The sequence below is a fragment of the Erithacus rubecula genome, assembly GCF_903797595.1.
Source record: "Erithacus rubecula genome assembly, chromosome: 9".
Taxonomy (NCBI): Eukaryota; Metazoa; Chordata; class Aves; order Passeriformes; family Muscicapidae; genus Erithacus; species Erithacus rubecula.
In genome coordinates, this window is record NC_136660.1 from 31,848,937 (window position 1) to 31,866,812 (window position 17,876).

Here is a 17,876-nt window from a genome sequence, read left to right on the forward strand (position 1 = left end):
AGGCACGGCCCGCTCCGAAACCTGCCGTGTTTTCTCTCTAAATCCTCGTGGTTCTGATCGCCGTGAGGGGAACCCGGCCCGCTCCGGAACCTGCCGTGTTTTCTCTCTAAATCCCCGTGGTTCTGATCGCCGTGAGGGGGCACGGCCCGCTCCGAAACCTGCCGTGTTTTCTGATCGTTTTTATTCCCCGCAGTTCTGATCGCTAGGATCACCTAAAATCCCGTCCTGGGCGTGGAGCGACCCGGTCTGTGCAAGGTGTCGCTGCCCATGGCAGGGGTTGTAAGTAAAAGGATGTTCTTAAGGTCCCTTCCAATTCAAACCGTTCCGTGGTTCGGTAACAATCAGTGCAATATTCAAAAGATCTGCAATATTAAAAGAATATTTATTCTTTTTCATATTTATTCGTTGCAAGTGTCGCAGGTGTTACTGCTGTTGCAAGGTTTATTGTGAAGTGTTTTAATAATAACAGTGATAATAATAAGTTGCCTCCTGTACAGCTCCATGTGTGCAAACCATGGCATTTCTTCCCCACATCCCATCCATCCTTCCCTGTGTCCTGTCCCTCCATCCCTTGTCCCCAGTCCCTCTGCAGCTCTCCTGGAGCCCTTCAGGCCCTGGAAGGGCTCTGAGCTCTCCCTGGATCCTGCTCCAGCTGAGCACCCCCAGCTCTCCAGCCTGTCCCAGAGCAGAGGGCTCCATCTCCCTCAGTGCCTTTGTGGCCTTCTCTGCTCCAGCACATCAATATTCCTCACGATGAGACAGACATTGAGGGGCTGGAGTGTGTCCAGGGAAGGGAACGGAGCTGGAGAATTCCTGACGGAGCTGGGAAGGGGTTCAGCCTGGGGAAAAGGAGGCTCAGGGGGACCTTGTGGCTCTGCACAACTCCCTGACAGGAGGGGACAGGCATGGGTCGGGCTCTGCTCCAGGGAACAGGGACAGGAGGAGAGGGAACGGCCTCAGGCTGGGCCAGGGGATGCTCAGGGTGGACGTGAGAAGGAATTTCTTCATAGAACAGCTTGGTAAATGTTGGAAGGGGCGAGGAGTCCCCACCCCTTGAGGTGTCCAGTGAACCCCTGGAGGTGTCACTCGGTGCTCTGGGCTGGGTGACAAGGTGGCGATCGGTCACAGGTTGGGCTCGGGGGTCTGTTCCAAGCTCAGCAGTCCAATGTCTCGCTCCTACAGGTTCCCACCCTCCCCGTGCGGGTACCCCGCTGCCCCTCAGGACTACACAACCCATGACGCCCCGCGGCGCCGCCGGAAGCGGGCGTGCGTCCGGCGCGCGTGCGCCGTGGCGGCGGCGGCGGCGGTGTGTCCGTCATGGCGGCGTCCATCTCCGGCTACACCTTCAGCTCCGTGTGCTACTGCAGCGCCAACAGCAGCGCCGACCACGTACGTGCCCCCCGCCGCCGCCCCGGGCCCGCGGGGTTCCCTCACGCTGCACCCCGGCCGGCGGCTGCGCTGCGGAGCTTCCAGGTCGCGCCGCCGCCGGTGGGGCCCGGCCGCGGGTCACAGCGGGCGGGGGCGGCCACAGGCGGACAGAGCGGGGCGGGATGTGGGGAGTCCAGGTGGGATGTGGGGTGTCCTGGCGACTCGCCGCGGGATGTGGCGTGTCCGGCATGTGGGGTGCCCCGGATGCTCCGTGGGGTCCCCAGGATATGGGGTGCCCGGTTTGTTCCTTCTCGTGTAGGATGGGGGTGTCCCGCTGCTCCTTGGGATGTGGGGGTGTCTGGAGTGCTCGCCATGGGATGTGGGGTCTCCAGGATGCTCATCCCAGGATGTGGGGTCTCCAGGATGCTCATCCCAGGATGTGGGGTCTCCAGGATGCTCATCCCAGGATGTGGGGTGTCGGGCTGGGTGTGGGGTCTGCGGGATGCTGCTGCCGCCGGGATGTGGGGTACCAGGGGTGCTCCCTGTGGGATATCCGGGCTGTTCCCCGGGGTGTGGGGTACCAGGGGTGCTCCCTGTGGGATATCCGGACTGTTCCCCGGGGTGTGGGGTACCAGGGGTGCTCCCTGTGGGATATCCGGGCTGTTCCCCGGGGTGTGGGGTACCAGGGGTGCTCCCTGTGGGATGTGGGATGTCCGGGGTGCTCCCTGTGGGATGTCCGGGGTGCTCCCTGTGGGATGTCCGGGCTGTTCCCCGGGGTGTGGGGTACCAGGGGTGCTCCCTGTGGGATGTCCGGGCTGTTTCCCGGGGTGTGGGGTACCAGGGGTGCTCCCTGTGGGATGTGGGATGTCCGGGGTGCTCCCTGTGGGATGCCCGGGCTGTTCCCGGGGTGTGAGTGCCCGGGGTGCTCCCTGTGGGATGCCCGGGCTGTTCTCCGGGGTGTGGGGTACCAGGGGTGCTCCCTGTGGGATGTGGGATGTCCGGGGTGCTCCCTGTGGGATGCCCGGGCTGTTTCCCGAGTGTGAGTGCCCGGGGTGCTCCCTGTGGGATGTGGGATGTCCGGGGTGCTCCCTGTGGGATGTGGGATGTCCGGGGTGCTCCCTGTGGGATGCCCGGGCTGTTTCCCGGGGTGTGGGGTACCAGGGGTGCTCCCTGTGGGATGTGGGATGTCCGGGGTGCTCCCTGTGGGATGCCCGGGCTGTTCCCGGGGTGTGAGTGCCCGGGGTGCTCCCTGTGGGATGTGGGATGTCCGGGGTGCTCCCTGTGGGATGTGGGATGTCCGGGGTGCTCCCCGTGGGATGCCCGGGCTGTTCCCGGGGTGTGAGTGCCCGGGGTGGGGCTCCCGCAGCACCCGGGCTGTGGGAGGAGAGCACTCCTGTAAGAGCTCCATGAGCGGCTTTCCAGCAGCTGCGACTGACCACGGGCGCAGTGCAGCGCCGGGGTGTTCCCGAATCTCTCCTCGCCTTTTTTGGCACGTTTTTAGCCTGAGCTTGCTCTTTTCCTCTGCACCTTGTGCCAAAACCTCCTGATTCCAGCTCAGTCTCCTTCTTCATTTTGGGTAGGGATGGAGAATAAATTAATTACCCTTAAAATTGCCTTACTTTTAAATTGCCTTCTGGGTTTTGCAATCCCTGCTGTTGTTCAGGGTCCAGCCCAGTCTCCACACTAAAGTTTGTGTAAGTCCCTGCAGGTTTAAACTCCTCTTCCCTTGCCTTTGCTGAGCATCAGTCTTCTCTTTCCCCTGGGGCTGGGGCAGAGCCCTCCCTTTTGTGATGCATTTGCCTTGAGTAAGTTGTGTGTAGAATGTTCTTTTTGGATAACCCATGTGTTGTAAAAGGATGCTGGCAAAGCAGAAAATCAGCTTTGGTAAAACCTCAGGGCAGTTTATACCCACTGCAGCTCAGATGTGTCTTTCAAACTTCATCTTTGTTTCAGTGTGAAGCTAAGAAAGTTACAGTAAAAGACTGTATATAGTGGATTATTTTTTTCTGTTTTTAATCTTTTTCCTTTAAAATTGCAGGAAGGATTTCTGCTGGGAGAAGTGAGACAAGAAGAGACTTTCAGCATTAGTGATTCTCAGATCAGCAACACCGAATTTCTACAAGTGATAGGTAAGTGATGTAACTTTGAGTCATTCTGAAATAGACACTGCTCAGGTTTCACGTTTTCTGGAGGTTTCATTAAGAATTGCTTTTGTCTGAGACCATCACAGGGAGTGTCAGACTTTCAGGATCACGATTGCCACAGGGTCTGTGTGTTTGTGGTTGAGATGTGAGGAAAGGAAACAAATCTTTGCAAGTTACAGAGGTTTTATGGGTCTCCTTTTATTAGGAGGAGAGATTGTTTATTGAAGATATTTGTCTGCATTCCATGATGGAGAAATTACTGTGGGGAATTTCCTGCTTGATACAGTTGCATAAATACAGCATGTGCTCAAAATGAAATTAATTCATTGCTTGATTGACTCATTCTGAAAGGGATGGATTTTCAGTAGCAGGTTTGGATGGATGGCTGGGAATGGTGACATCAGAAACTGTCACAGCAGGACTGGACAAGGAATATTTGTCTGACAATTTGTTGATAAGCACAAGTTCTGTACAGCTCATGTGTTGTGAAAACTGAACAAAGATCAAAGATCTTGCTGTTAAATGTTGTTTGAAGATTTTTTTAGACATGAGTGAGAAGCTGTTGCATGTTTGGTTCACAGAAAGTAGGAAAGCCCTGGAAGAGACTGCCTTTATGGTTCTGAATATATAATCAGCTGTTAAAATATATTTAAACCCCCTTATATACCTGGCTTTGTGAATGTGATCCCAGATAACAAAGCAGGATGTGCATAAAGCTGAGTGAAAACACAAACAGCTCTGGGTTGACTCTCAGCTGTTATTCTGACACAAAACAGGTGATCTCTGAACATGTGCAGTGGTACCACCTTACATCCCAAGAGATTTCCCACCTTGCAGTGGTGATGGTTTTGTGCTCTGGACTCCAGAAGGTTGAGCAGTTTCCTCTTCTGGTTATTCCTAAGAGAACATGGGTGGTAAATTGACTGTGAAGTGTCAGATATGAACTAAATTACAGAAGATAAAGGCAAAGCATTTTTGTGTTTGCATGTAATCACTATCAGAGTGTTGCTGATGGCTCTGTGTGTTCAGACAAAACTGACAGAGCCAGTCATCTTTAGGTTTTTTAATGAAACCTTGCTCTTCAGTGGTCACTGATCTTGGTTATTGTTGGCAGTGATGTCACCACCTGCAGCTTTGGCCTGGTTTCCCAAACCAAGTGTTTATGGTGATAAAAATTGCTCCCTTAATCACCCCTTTGTCACAGTATTGGTTACAGTGACTTCATGAAAATGGAAATCACCCACTCCTGAAGACCTTCTGGATATTTTTTTAATTTGCCATTTTTACTTCAATATTTATTCATCAAAATTAATTCTTGGACTCCCAGTTCAGCTCATGAGATTGACAGTTTTGTGTCATTGTTGTCACAGATGACTTTTCACTTTCTTTTGTGTCTCCTTAGTGGTGGTATTTAAATATATACATATATACATAGTATGAGTACTAGATACATATAAATTTAAAATGTTGGTTACTTCATAGGATCTGAGCAGGAGGGGGAGGAGGAGGGTTCTTGCTTCCTATTTCTCAAAACCCAAGGGCTGTGTAGCAACATCATCACCCAAGAATCAAGGATGTTGTTGCATTCAGTGTATTTGCTGGAAGGAATTGTTCCAAACTGGAATAATTGTACTTAGAGGTTTTGTTAGCAGATTGTTTCCATAGATGCCTGCATGATGGTGTGAAAATATTAGGGTTGATACAATTTTCTATCAAATAAAGGGAGTCAGTAACTCTAACAGCAGCATCCTGAGGAGTTGCTGCCAGTGAGAATGTGCAGTTTCCCAGGCAGTGTGCCTGGAATGGATGCTCTGGGCCTTGTTTTGATAGACACCAAAAATGCTGAGATGTGGATGTGTGCTGGCTGCTGTTGTTGGGAGCTGTGATCCATCCTCTGGTGCCTCTGCTGGGATGGCAGCTCTGAGCAGCAGGTGGTGAATCCCTGCAGGGGGGCAGAGCCTGAACAAAGTTACTGCTGAACTGGGGGGTTCTGCTGGAGGAGCTGGAATATTTGTGCTGTGTCATCACAGAATCCCAGGATGGTTAAACCCCATCTTGTTCCACCTCCTGCCATGGGCAGGGACACCTTCCACTAGACCAGGTTGCTCCAAGCCTCTGAAAAAATAAGTAATGTTTGGTGTTGGCAAGACAATGTAAGATTGCATTTTTACTCTTTTCTCACTCTCCTTTGAGATTGATGCCATGTTGCAACCTTTGCTGATTAAATAAGCATCTCTAGCATTTATCACAACCTTTTCAATGAAAACACACTGCCCTGACTTCTTAATATTTCATATAAGAGAATTATAAACTGCAGCTAAATGTTTTGGAATTGCTTTTAACCCCTTTTCTCATTAGTGATTATGTTTGCCTTGCCTCTTTAAAACACTACAATATATAATATTTCAGTGGTTCCCTTTCCCATCCCCTTTGCAAGTAAGCTGTTGTGGAAAGATGTAGAAAAAAGAAAACATAAATCAGAAATGGGGAGTTTGTAACTATCAAATAATATCAAAAGTGTGTATTTGAGTCTCAGATAAATCTCTATATATCTGAACAAGTGTATGCCTTGCTTATTGAAATATTTTTCTATGTAAAAGGGCAAATTATAAAGTGAAGGCAGTTTTCTGGGTATGGTGCTGTGTCATCAAGTGTTGAGACATTAAGGGCAGTGTGTGGTCTGGCACAAATGTTTCTTGCTCAGTAGCTCTGATGTAGAAAGTTCATGCAAGATCTGCCACTGTAATTTCTCTTTGCCTGGAGCAGTTGGACATATGTCACTTTTTTTTTTTTTGTTTGTTTGTTGTTTCAGAAATCCATAACCATGAGCCTTGTTCAAAACTCTTTAGGTAAGCTTCTTTTGTTGTCTTGCTGTGGTGGCTACAGAATATAAAAATAGGGAGCTCCCTGCAATGTATTAGCATTTCAAATGTCCCTAGCAGTGTTTGCTCATCTGATGGTTTTACAGAAACACACAGAAATGGCACTAACAATCAAAGTAGGAGTCTGCAGTTTTAGTGTAGCTTGGAAGGGGTTTATTTCTCTCTCTCTCTTTGGATTTCCATCTTGTGTAGCTGGTGGAGGTAGGGCAGCAGTCAGGTCAGCTCATATCACTCTGATGATGAGGATGAATGTCAAAATCAATTTGAATTATTGTAGTCCTAGGCTGGCTCTGCCTGAGCCTGTGGGTCAGCATTCCTGTGCTCCCTAGCCCAGGTGACTTGCTGGGTTAACAAGCTGGTTTGTGCTTAGTGCTACCAACCTGCACCAATTAATTATTGTCAAATTTTCAGCTTTCTAGTTATTTTTGCCTTCTGATCTCCAGAACTCCAGAATTTAAATTAAATATGGGGCTAATACATTCTATTTAACAGCTTCCATCTATTTACATGTAGATTTTCTGTATAGTCTTCACTTGTTACACAGTGATGGCTTCTAAAGCACTGTCTAGAATTCCTTTTGAGAAGGAATTCCCAATTAATCTCCTCTTGTCTTGAGAGATTTCCAGCCAATTAAGAAGACACAGTAGCTTAGACATTATGATTGACACTGGTTGCATTAAAGAGGAAAGCTGCAGTCACTTCTGGCTGATAATTACAGAGAGGATGTAAATGCTGCAGACTCCACACATGGAGATAATATCCAGTGTCTGGTCAGCTCCTCCTGGATCCCAGGGATGCTTTGTGCAGCACATATTCACCCTGATCACGTTCCCTGCTTCCCCCAGGCAAGGAATTGGTTGTTAGTGCCAGAGCTGATGGAGGAAGGGGAGCAGGCAGCATCTCAGTGCTCTGGAAAGCTGATGATTCATTTATTGCACAGCACCTCTCACAGAAACTCTCACAACCTGTACACTTTTTATCAGGATCAGAGTGTGCTGTTGGTTATTCCTATAAAGCACAGACAGAGAGAGAGTTCAATATCCAGGATTATAAATAAATACTGCAAACATGAATTGAAAAAATTGTGCAGATGTAACATAGTGTCTCAAATTTGTCATTAGTTGCAGTCTGAGTTTCCCCAACAACTTACACCTTGAAGCAAGTAGTATTTCCACCCTTATTTACCAGCTAAGCACTGGTGTCAGGATTTGGTGGTTTTTTACCCCACCCCCCCAAAAGTTGAAGTCCTAGACCTCTAAAACAGAGTGTTTTCCTGCACTGCTTTAGGTGTTAGTGTCAGCTCCTGAAAGAGACCAAGGACAAACTATTTTCAAATGTTTCTCCTTTTATCATGCACTCTGATTTACCTGAGTTTCTAAACCTGTCTGCATAGGTAGATTTATAAATTCCTAAATTTGTCATGTCCACAGAATACAACATGCCAGGGTTTGGGTTCAGCTGTGAAGGCAGAACCATATGGAAAGACTGTGATACTCTGAATTATTGCTCACTCTTTTGGCTTCAAGGATCCAGCCATGTGAGTGCAGTGGCAGGATTGGAGCTCAAGAAATTGATTTGGAGTTGCATCTAAAATGTTCCTGCTTTCATTTTTTCTGGGCTGCTAGGCTTCTAATTATCAAAGCAGGGTTTTACAGAATGCAGGTCAAAATGAAATTGCTCAGTGCATTTCTCTTGGTAAAAGTATGGCTCTGGAAGTTGCTCTGTGTTGTCTAGAATGCCATCTACTTGTAGAACACTCAAAGTATAAATTATTTACTTGATGTATGTGTGTATAAACTGTGTACCTACCTTTCTCTCTTCCTTTTTGTTCAAGCTTTTATGACTATGCAGGCAAAGTTAATGAGGAGAGTTTGGACAGGATTCTCAAAGACCGAAGAAAAGTAAGTTTTCTATCTCTTCCTTCTGTAGGCATTAGAAAGAAGGAGTTTAGAAAACAAATTAAAAAAAAAAAAAAAAGATAGTTAAGTAAATACTTTCCTTCACAAATCTGATGGTTTGTTTTCATCCAGGGCTTATCCTGTACAGAAGTTGTTGGATTTGTGGTGCTTAGATTAAACTGGGGGCAATGTCTAATTTTTCTGAAGAAATGCAAAGGATTTAAATGTAGGTCTCCAAAAGTGTAGGGCTGTATTGACCATCTCAAACTTAAATCTTGAGGAATTCAGTTTTGTTGTCCTAAAGCTTTGGGGTAATAGTGATACCACAATTTCAGCCCCTTTATTCTCACAAGGTAAATCTGTGTCTCTCAGGTAACACTGTGGGTTTTTCCTGATGTACTTTAATTTCAGAACGTTATTGGCTGGTACAGATTTAGAAGAAACACTCAGCAGCAGATGTCATACAGAGAGCACATCATCCATAAACAGCTGACACACATCCTTGGAGTGCCTGATCTTGTCTTCCTCCTCTTCAGCTTCATTTCCACTGCAAATAACTCAACACATGCTTTAGAATATGTGCTTTTTAGACCAAACCGAAGGTAAGCAAACCCTGTAGTGAACCAGTTCTCATTCTTTGTTCTGCTTTTTACTGCTGCTCTTGAAACTATTTAGCAGTTTTTACAGTTGCACTTAAAGAAAGCTTTGTGTTTGTCTAATGATGTCTTGGGGGGCTTGTTAAGGATGATAGTTGTTTTGGGGTTTTTGTGCAAATAATCTATAAATTAGGGTGAGCAAAAATTCTAATCTCTAAATCATCAGACAAAAAAAATTATTTTAAGAGATGTTGGATGTCACTAGCATGTTTTTTCTAGTGGGTCTGGATGTATCTCTGGTAGTTTGCACAATATAAAGGTTCTGGGAAGTGTAGAGGTAGCTCTGTATTAAGGGGTTTTGATCCTGCATTTATTTTAAACACAACTTGTAATATTCAGCTACTTTTATAATAAACCTAATGCAGAAGCTTTAAAATTAGGTGAGTTCTGATCATCAGGGGAGTGTGATAATATCAAGTCATTTGTAAAGAACCTTTTTCAAATGAATTAAGAAATTTTTCTGAACTTTCTCTGCAGGTATAATCAAAGGGTGTCACTTACTATTCCTAATCTAGGCAACACTAGTCAACAGGAATACAAAGTTTCTTCAGTGCCAAATACTTCTCAGAATTATGCCAAAGTTATTAAGGAACACGGGTAAGGACTTTTCTTTTTAAATAAAGTAGTCATCCAGCTCTACACTCTGTACCTCACAGAGAACAGTGCAAATGTGCTTGTTGAGCAGCAAAGAACCACTTCTGGAGGACAGCAGTCACTTCCCAGTGTGTTGGGGTTTTTTTCTGGTTAGAATTAGATCTTTTAGAAGAACCAAGGGAACTCAGTGCTCTTTTGAGAAAAGCAGAGTTGGTGTGTCCAGTCCATGCTGGGGCCCTTCTGGCTGGAAGCTTCTGACTTCATTTCCAGCCACCTCCCCTAAAAAATTCTGAGTGCACTTGAACTCTGCCTCAGAAACATTGAATTCTTGATGTTTTTCTTGAATATTTTCAATTAAATGCCATAAATTCAAAGTAGCTTTTCTGACTGTTAACAATGAAATTATACAAGCTTAAAGATTTTGACACAAGTTTAATCTAATTCAAATGAGGCTTTATTGTTCCAGAAGGAATTCTGGTATTGAATATGCTGCTGTCCAAATTTTTGTTTATGAGAGTATGGTACATTTTCAGCAATATACTATTGCTAAAATAGCATATTAACAATAAGATACATTTTTAAAATAGAGTGATAGACTGCTTAATAGGAATTCAAAGACAGCATGAGCTAGAAACCTGTATTGTTTTTTCTCACTAATGATTTCTGCTTTGTTTCCATTTTTAGTACTGATTTTTTTGACAAAGATGGAGTGATGAAGGACATCAGGGCTATCTATCAGGTTTATAATGCACTTCAGGAAAAAGTACAGGTAACATCCTTTACTCCATATTGGTCCATATATGTGGCATCTTTTATTCATCCTTTGGTTAAAGCAGGAGTGGAAGAGGTGGAGATTTCTTGAGCTCAGAAACAATTATCATGAACTGTAGGAAAATAAGACTGACTTTAAAATTAAATGTTTTCATTTCTATTTAATGTGAGCATTTGCAGTGGTTTCTGTGAAAGTGGTTGGTATAAATAACACCAATTTTTTCTCTTTTGCAAGTAAATGATTTAATACTTAGTGATTTATGGGAGGTGTTAGTAATTTTTAAGGGTTAGCAGTAAAGAGAAGCCCTGCTGAAGGCTGTAGGGATTTGCAGAGGTTTAAAAATGACTCCTGGCTCTGGGTATGGAGCATGAGCAGAGCACCATCTGTTAGTTAAAACTTGTGAACATTTTGTGTGGAGCATGAGTGAATCCTGCTCCAAATGTGCCAAAGCATCTGAAAATGCCTGGAGTGTCAGCTCTGCTCATTGTGAGCTTGTCAGTTCCCAGCTTGTGCTGTGTGAAGAGCAGTGGAGCTGTGCTGCCCCGGGAGCTCACACATCTGCTAATTGTGCTGCAGTCACAGCTTGTTCCCAGGCTTTCCCTCTGCATCTGCCCTGAGGGGATTTGTGTCCCTGCTCCAGCTCAGCTCTGCTGCCTCCTGGAGCAGGGAGCAAGGAGTCATCCCTCCAACCATCCCCTGCCCCTGCCTGCACAGGGGGAGCTGCTCTTTCTCACTGGGGAGTTGCACCTTCCAGCCTCCTTTGGAGGCACACAGTTGCATGGCAGCTTCAGGGAATAGGACAATTTTTCTTCAGAGATGTGTCCATTAGCTAATGGCTTTGTGTTGTACTGCTGTCCTTGCCAAGAGCATCCTATGTGCTCCTGCTGCTGTTTCAATTACTGTCTGGGAAAATGGAAATGGGCTTCTTTAGCCTGGACAAAAGGAGGCTGAGGGGAGACACTGTTGCTCTCTTCTCCCAGGTAAGAATCCACAGGAGGAGAGGAAACCACCTCAAGTTGCACCAAGAGAGGTTTAGGTTGGAGAGGAGGAACAATTTTTTCCCTGGAGCTGTCAGGCATTGTAACAGGCTGTTCAGGACAGTGGTGGAATCACCATCCCTGGAAGTGATCATCATCAATATTTAATTTCACAGGATGTTTTGGGTGGGAAGGGACCTTAAAGCTCATCTCATTCCACTCCTGCCATGACAGGGACACCTTCCACTGTCCTGGGCTGCTCCAAGCCCCATCCAACCTGAACACTTCCAGAGATGGGACACTAAGCAACACTTTTTCTTAGTACAAATCTTCTGTCATCATGAATTATTTGGAAATGCTTTTCCTATAATGCAGCAACAGCCAGTAAAGAAATCAGTCTTGAGGCTGAGTATTTCTGCTACAGTTCAATCCTGTTTTTTGTTTTATGCTTCACTGGCTTCTTGTCTGGTAGTTGTTAATGTTGTCCTGAAACCATTTCCTATATTTTTGCCCAATCTTAGCATATCTTACATTTTTCTCCCAGGCAGTTTGTATAGATGTAGAAAAAAGTGAACGTGTTGTTGAATCTTTTCAAGCTGATGTAAACAAGTTAAAAAGGCAAATCGCACAAAAGAAGAATGAAAAAGAAGAAGAAATAAGTAAGTTGCCTTTTCATTACTTTTTTTTTTTTTTCAGAAGCAGATGCTGTGAGGAGAAAAAGTTTTATGGAATTAAAACAATTATTGTATTGCTGATAATTCATGGGAAAAAACATTCCATTGGGAAGGGCAATGTGATGGGTTTAGTTGAGTGACACCTGAGCTGTGAAAATATGTGTTGCAGGTATTTCTGCTGGAATCATCCAGTGTTAGCAAGCTTAAAATATAGCAGGACAACACTGTAAAGAAAGAATAAGCAATTCAGTTCTGGAAATAACACAGGAGGAGATCAGTTGTAGGAAAAGTGTGAAAAAAAAAGCTAAAAACTGAAGAGATTTTCTTGAAGGAAAGAAGCAGAGTACTGTGCTCACAGGCAAGGAGCTATCCATGGTTTTATAGTGTCTTTATTCCCACTCCCATTTGCTGACTTAGTGGTGAAGATGTTCAGCACTGAAATACCACTTTTAAGTGTTGAAGTAAATCTTTGTAGGTGTTGTTAATCTTATTTTCCTGCTCCATAATCTCCTGAATCAGTGAGCCTTGCTGTGTGAGCAGATTTGGCTGACTGCCACACTGTCCCTCCTTCCTAAAAACAGAGTGTGGCCTCAGGAGACTTTGGTTTGCAGTAGATAGGTTTTGTGAAGCACTTGGTTCTTTCCAAAGAGGCACTGCTGATCTAATTGAATTTGTGAGTGCAAGGGAAGACTGAAGGTAAAGGGTAGGGGCAGAGAATAGGCAAATAGGAAATAAGATAAAAACCTAAATAATGCATAAGCAAATGACACATTTCAGCAAACACTGCCTCCTTTTACCCATGTTTTGAAATGGTAAGCAAATAAGGAAATTTTGTCATTTTAGCTGTGAGGTGTTTTTCATTATTTCTGTATCCTGTTACCTAAAGCAGTGTGTGACAAAAAGCTGGTTTAGGTGAGTGAACACCCTAAACTCTGCAATGCTGTCACTGGAATTTAATTTTCTCCAGGCAGCAAGGCACTGTTATCACATGAGCATTTTAGTGCACAGTTTGATCTGTCAGCCCAAGTTCTTCTTTCTTCTGAACCTCAAAGATAAGGTAACAGAGCCAGGATTAGCCCAGGACCATTTAAAAGGTGGAAGTAAATGAGTCACTGCAGTTTCCTGCTTGGCTGGAGATGAAGTAGGCAGGGAACTGCTACTATGGGGAAGCAGAGGTGGGTATTTAGTGTGACTGGAGCTGGTCCCAGCACAGATGGGAAAAGCTGGGGGAGGAGGAGGAAGAGCAGTCAGTGCTCAACTCTGGTACTACCAGGGAGATGCAAATGCTGGACTGAGAATTCATGCCAGAGCACAGAATCATGTGAGAGGGCTGGAACAGGAAAACATGCAGCTTGGAGCTCTGCAGTATTTTTAGATGTGAGTAGTTAATTACTGAATCTGGCCTTCTGTTCCCTCACTTGCTGAATGCTGGGAGAATTTCCTCAGTTTTAGTGAGGAAAAGGGAGAGTTTGATTCCAATTCCTGTGGGACTGTTGTGTGAGAGCTTGGTGTTCTTACAAACTTGGGTTAACAGGTTATGGCTGAAACACTCCATTATAAGAGGCAGTTGAGACTTTAGTTGCCAGATCACTGAAATAGTTCTGTGATAGCAGGATGTTCCAGGCTTTGCTGAGTGCTGTGCTCTTCCCAGATGCCAGGAAATCTTCCACTGCAGTTCTGTTGTGGCCCAGAAATGGAGTTCTGTTATGTAGCCACTTGAGGGAATATGCACTTTTTATTCCCAAGAGACATCTCAGTGAGTTGGTTAAAGGAACTCTCACCCTCCTTTTGGGGTTTGGTGTTACAGTAAATAGAGCTGATCCCATTGTGTCCATCACCTTACACATTCCAGTGTCAGATCTGGCAGGTTTGTTGGTTAATAACCCTTAGGAACAGTCAGAAACTTCAGTCTCTCCCAGTGCTTAACAAAACTTCCTGCCAGGAAGTCTTTCCTTGTATTTAGTGTATAGTACTCAAATTTACCTTTCTCAGCAGCCTCTTAGGCTCTTTATTTAAGAATAAAATGGTTTCTTCAATATTTCCTACTAATCCCAGTTATTCCAGCCTTTCCTCTTAGACCATGATTATTAGATCTCTGACAAGTCCTTGTATTTTTTAGCATTACTCCAGTTTTCCCTATTTTTTAAACTGTGGTGTTCATAGTTACATATATTCTGGTGTTTTTAACAGCTACAGTGAAATGATGCATACCTGTATGTCCACAGCTGAGCACACCTCATGCATATTGATATTTATAGTTTACATAAATCAAGTTTCTTTTCTGCAGAAGGATGCAAGTGTTCCTCATTCTGCAGCTTTTGCAGTTCTTTATTCCTGTTCACATCTTCCTCAAATTATTTTCCAAATCAGCTCATTTAAGATGACTTCCACATTTCCTGGTCTGATACCCTGCTATATCCCAGCTAGAATCCCATCATTTAGATTTTTAATGTGAGTGCAGTTTTTAAAATTTTAATTTGAGGAAAGAAGTCATGGTGATTTCTTTGCAGGTGTTATGAGATTGTCCCCTAGCACAAGGGGCATTGAAAGAGAAAGTACAAAGTGATATTTTTAAGATACAATATCAATTATCATGGATGAAAAGTGAGTTGAATTTAATGATAAAAACACAGGTGAAGAGGAACAGGCAGGTTGAGCCCTAACACAGGGGCTTTTTGGTGTGAGAAGGAGCTGAAAAATACAGAGAAAAGATGATGTGGAAACAGCAACAGGCTGTGGAAACATCCTGTAACTGTGTTTTTTGGGAGCTTGAACTGGAGGAAATGATCTGTACAGGATGACTGTGCACATGAAAGTGTAGCATGTTTGCACTTGCATAGTTTATTTGCTTTCTGACTCGTTTTGGGTTTGAAATGGGATCAGTGGGATAATTGAGCTGTGCTGATACTGATGAGGCTCGTGGCTGCACTGCCAAATTTAGGGAAGTTTGTCACGCTCAAAGAGCAGGATGCAGTGTTAACCAAGATTTGATGTGATGTCAGGGGCAGTGTATTGATGACTCTGTAAGCCTAAAATCAGAAGTATGAACGATGAGTAGAGCAGACTGAGAGGACAGGATCCAGTGCTGGAGTTGGGACACAGTGCCAGTGCTGAGCATTTGATAACAAACAGAAAGAAAGAGGAGAGGACAGGCAGGGTGGTCACAGCTCGGGTGTGTGCCATGAAATCACTAAGTACCCCCTGTTGTTTGCTTTGCAGGAATGCAGCAGGCCATTCTGAGCAGGCAAATGCCAGCAGATAACGTGGAGCCCATGTTTGTGCCCCGGGTGTCCTACAGTGGCTTTGCTGTGGAAGGCTGCACGCTGGAAGACTCCGATGTCTCGGATCCTCCCCCGCCCTACTCGGATTTCAGCACAAGCACTCAAGACAGTTCTGGCAGCCCCGGGCTCCTGGAGAGCACCTGCATCTTCATGCCTCGGCCTCAGGCAGTGGGTTCTTCCAGTTATGTTTCCACAACTGCAGGATTGAAATATTCTGGCAATGGAGCATCCATGCCACCTTCCCAAAGAGCTCTCGCTGACAATGTTGACGAATCAGAAGACAGTGATTATGAGAATTTGCTTGAACCCACAGAGTCCTCTGACAGTGAATACTCACAGACAAGGGAGTCACGACCTTCAGCACATCCCGACGGTGATTCCAGGAACACTCAAACTTCTCAGATTTGATAGGGGGGAAAACAAACAAAAAAAATCCACATGACACTGTTTTTTCATAATTGTTACCGAGAGATTTTGGGGATTCGACCCGGAGGAAATGAACTACACAGGATTACTGTGCACACAAAATGTAGAAGACTTGCACTAGATGGTTTATTCACCTTGTGATACATTTTGCAAGTTTTATAATGGAATCATTAGGATAATCAAGTTGTACTAATACTGATGAGGTTCATGGATGTACTGGTAAAATTAGGCAAAATGAAATTTATAGAGATCTTGTAGCTTTTGTTGCCATATTTTCTTTAAGACAATAAATTGGGATGTAGTAACTAAGCACAGTTAGTCTACAGATAATGTTCTCAAATCAAAACTTACCTCTTGCACTATCATGCCTTGAATTTTAATTTTTGAAAGGGAATAATAAATATATCAGCCGCCTTCAGAATAGCTTTCTATGGTAAGCCAAATTGGCCTTTGCAAGCAAAGAAATCTTGATAATTCTGAGAAGCCTGGTTGGAAAAGATGTGGTCAGCCTCCTTCTGTGGGCATGCCCTCATCAGAGCAGGGGTTTGGTTCAATCTTTTTTTACAAACAGAATGTGTCTCACTTCAACTGATGGTTGCCTTTTTCTCTGTAAAGGGTGTGGGGGGGTGGGATGCCTGGTAAATCATCCAGATGAATGTCATAAATAGAATTATTCTGGTTTCACTGGGTTTACAATGACTTTATGCCACACTAGCCTCATTTATTGTCTCATGTGTTCCTTTAGCATAAATATGAAGTGCACATACAGGAGTAAATGACCGACAGAAGTAGTAAATTCCATCATGATTGGACTTTGGAGTTGCAAATTACAAACATCAGAGACTGCTACTTGCATTTTATTTGCATCTGAGTATTGGATTTATGCTTCTAGATGAGTTATTTTATGTGATAAATAGGGGATAGGGTAGGAGAAGATTGTTTGGAGAGTCCCCTGGGTTTATTACCTCTTTTCCTCTGGGTGAACCATGTAAATGATTATTTTAATTTGAATTACAGCTCTTGTCAGAAAACTGCCGTTTGGGATAAATGAAGTGTGGTATATTTAGAGAATTTCATGTTTGGATGCACTTACTTTTATTTAAATACTGCTTGTATGCTAACGTTGCCCAAAATATGTGAAATTGTGCCACTAAGAAGTTTGTATTATTGGACTTTATCCCTGATGTGTAAATGAGAAAATACACCTTCTAAGATGAGGTTATCTGCAGCATTTATCACTTTGAGGTATCAATAGCCACTTCTTCTGTTTACACCCAGAACAGCAAAGCAGTTGCATAAAAAATTTAAATGTCTCAAATTTACAGAGTGAAATTTTAGTCTTCTGGATCATATCCATAGGCAAAAGTCTGTTCATTACTCTCTCCTTACCTGTGTTAAATTAAGTGAAATAGCTTTGGGAAAAAAACAAGATGTTAAAATTGCCACTCTTCTACTGAGTGTTTCCACCTTTAAACATCTAGTGCTCTGGTTTGAACTATTTTACTTTGTTCTCATTAGCCTTAACTGGATGGATTTTTATTTTGGAGTGTTGCAATCCCTGGAACAGAGACCTTGCTGTGGAGTCACCACCTGTGGCTGGATGCTGGAATCAGAATTGACAGGTTGGCAGCCACCATCTTCATTTTTATTCTGCACAGAAACCTGCAAAATGTACATCTCTGACAAAGCAGTTAAATGTGACAATAAAATCTTATTTAATCCTCACATAGATTTTAATGCTTGTCAGGTTCCACCTTGGTGGAGGAGCTCACTGGGAAGCAGAAGTGCAGCTCAGAATGATTTGTTCAGGCTGGTCTGCTTGGGGGACTGAGGGGATGTGGCAGAGGGAGTATTCCTTGCCTGGCACATGTGCTTATGTTTATACAAGATCCTTGAATTCTGGGCTTATTTAACAAAAAATGTTAAAAGTTCTGCTTGGTTTTCCATGCACCATGTAGGTGGGACAGGTGTGTCATTGTGCCCTCCAGCCAGTGCCTATCTGCAGGTATTTTCATTTACTGTAACTGCTGACTCATAAAAACAAAGGGTGTGGCTTCATTGATTTTTTTTTATGTTGGTAATATTCTGGCAAAAAATTACACCTGCTTAGACTTTTCAGTTTTCATGACAGTCCTGTTAGAAGCAACAGTGGTGGGTTGTGATCCATGGGGAGCAGCTTTAATCCTAAATTATGGAGTTTCACA

The 17,876-nt window shown here is 44.1% G+C and overlaps 1 protein-coding gene across 1 annotated transcript; it reads left to right on the forward strand.

The window, feature by feature from the left end:
• Positions 1-1,276: 1,276 nt before the first annotated feature.
• On the forward strand, positions 1,277-17,397 carry ABRAXAS2 (abraxas 2, BRISC complex subunit). Its single transcript, XM_079311868.1, has 9 exons — positions 1,277-1,389; positions 3,407-3,497; positions 6,325-6,361; positions 8,229-8,295; positions 8,704-8,894; positions 9,426-9,545; positions 10,227-10,311; positions 11,836-11,950; positions 15,185-17,397. Exons 1-9 carry the CDS (start codon positions 1,318-1,320, stop codon positions 15,652-15,654), a joined length of 1,248 nt encoding a protein of 415 aa, XP_079167994.1. The 5' UTR covers positions 1,277-1,317; the 3' UTR covers positions 15,655-17,397.
• The last annotated feature ends 479 nt before the right edge of the window (positions 17,398-17,876 follow it).

Coding starts and splice junctions, on each gene's coding strand:
- ABRAXAS2 (XM_079311868.1), top strand. CDS start 1,318: ATGGCGGCGTCCATCTCCGGCTACACCTTCAGCTCCGTGTGCTACTGC. Junction 8,895..9,425: donor CTTTTTAGACCAAACCGAAG/GTAAGCAAACCC, acceptor CTTTCTCTGCAG/GTATAATCAAAGGGTGTCAC. Junction 11,951..15,184: donor TGAAAAAGAAGAAGAAATAA/GTAAGTTGCCTT, acceptor TTTGCTTTGCAG/GAATGCAGCAGGCCATTCTG.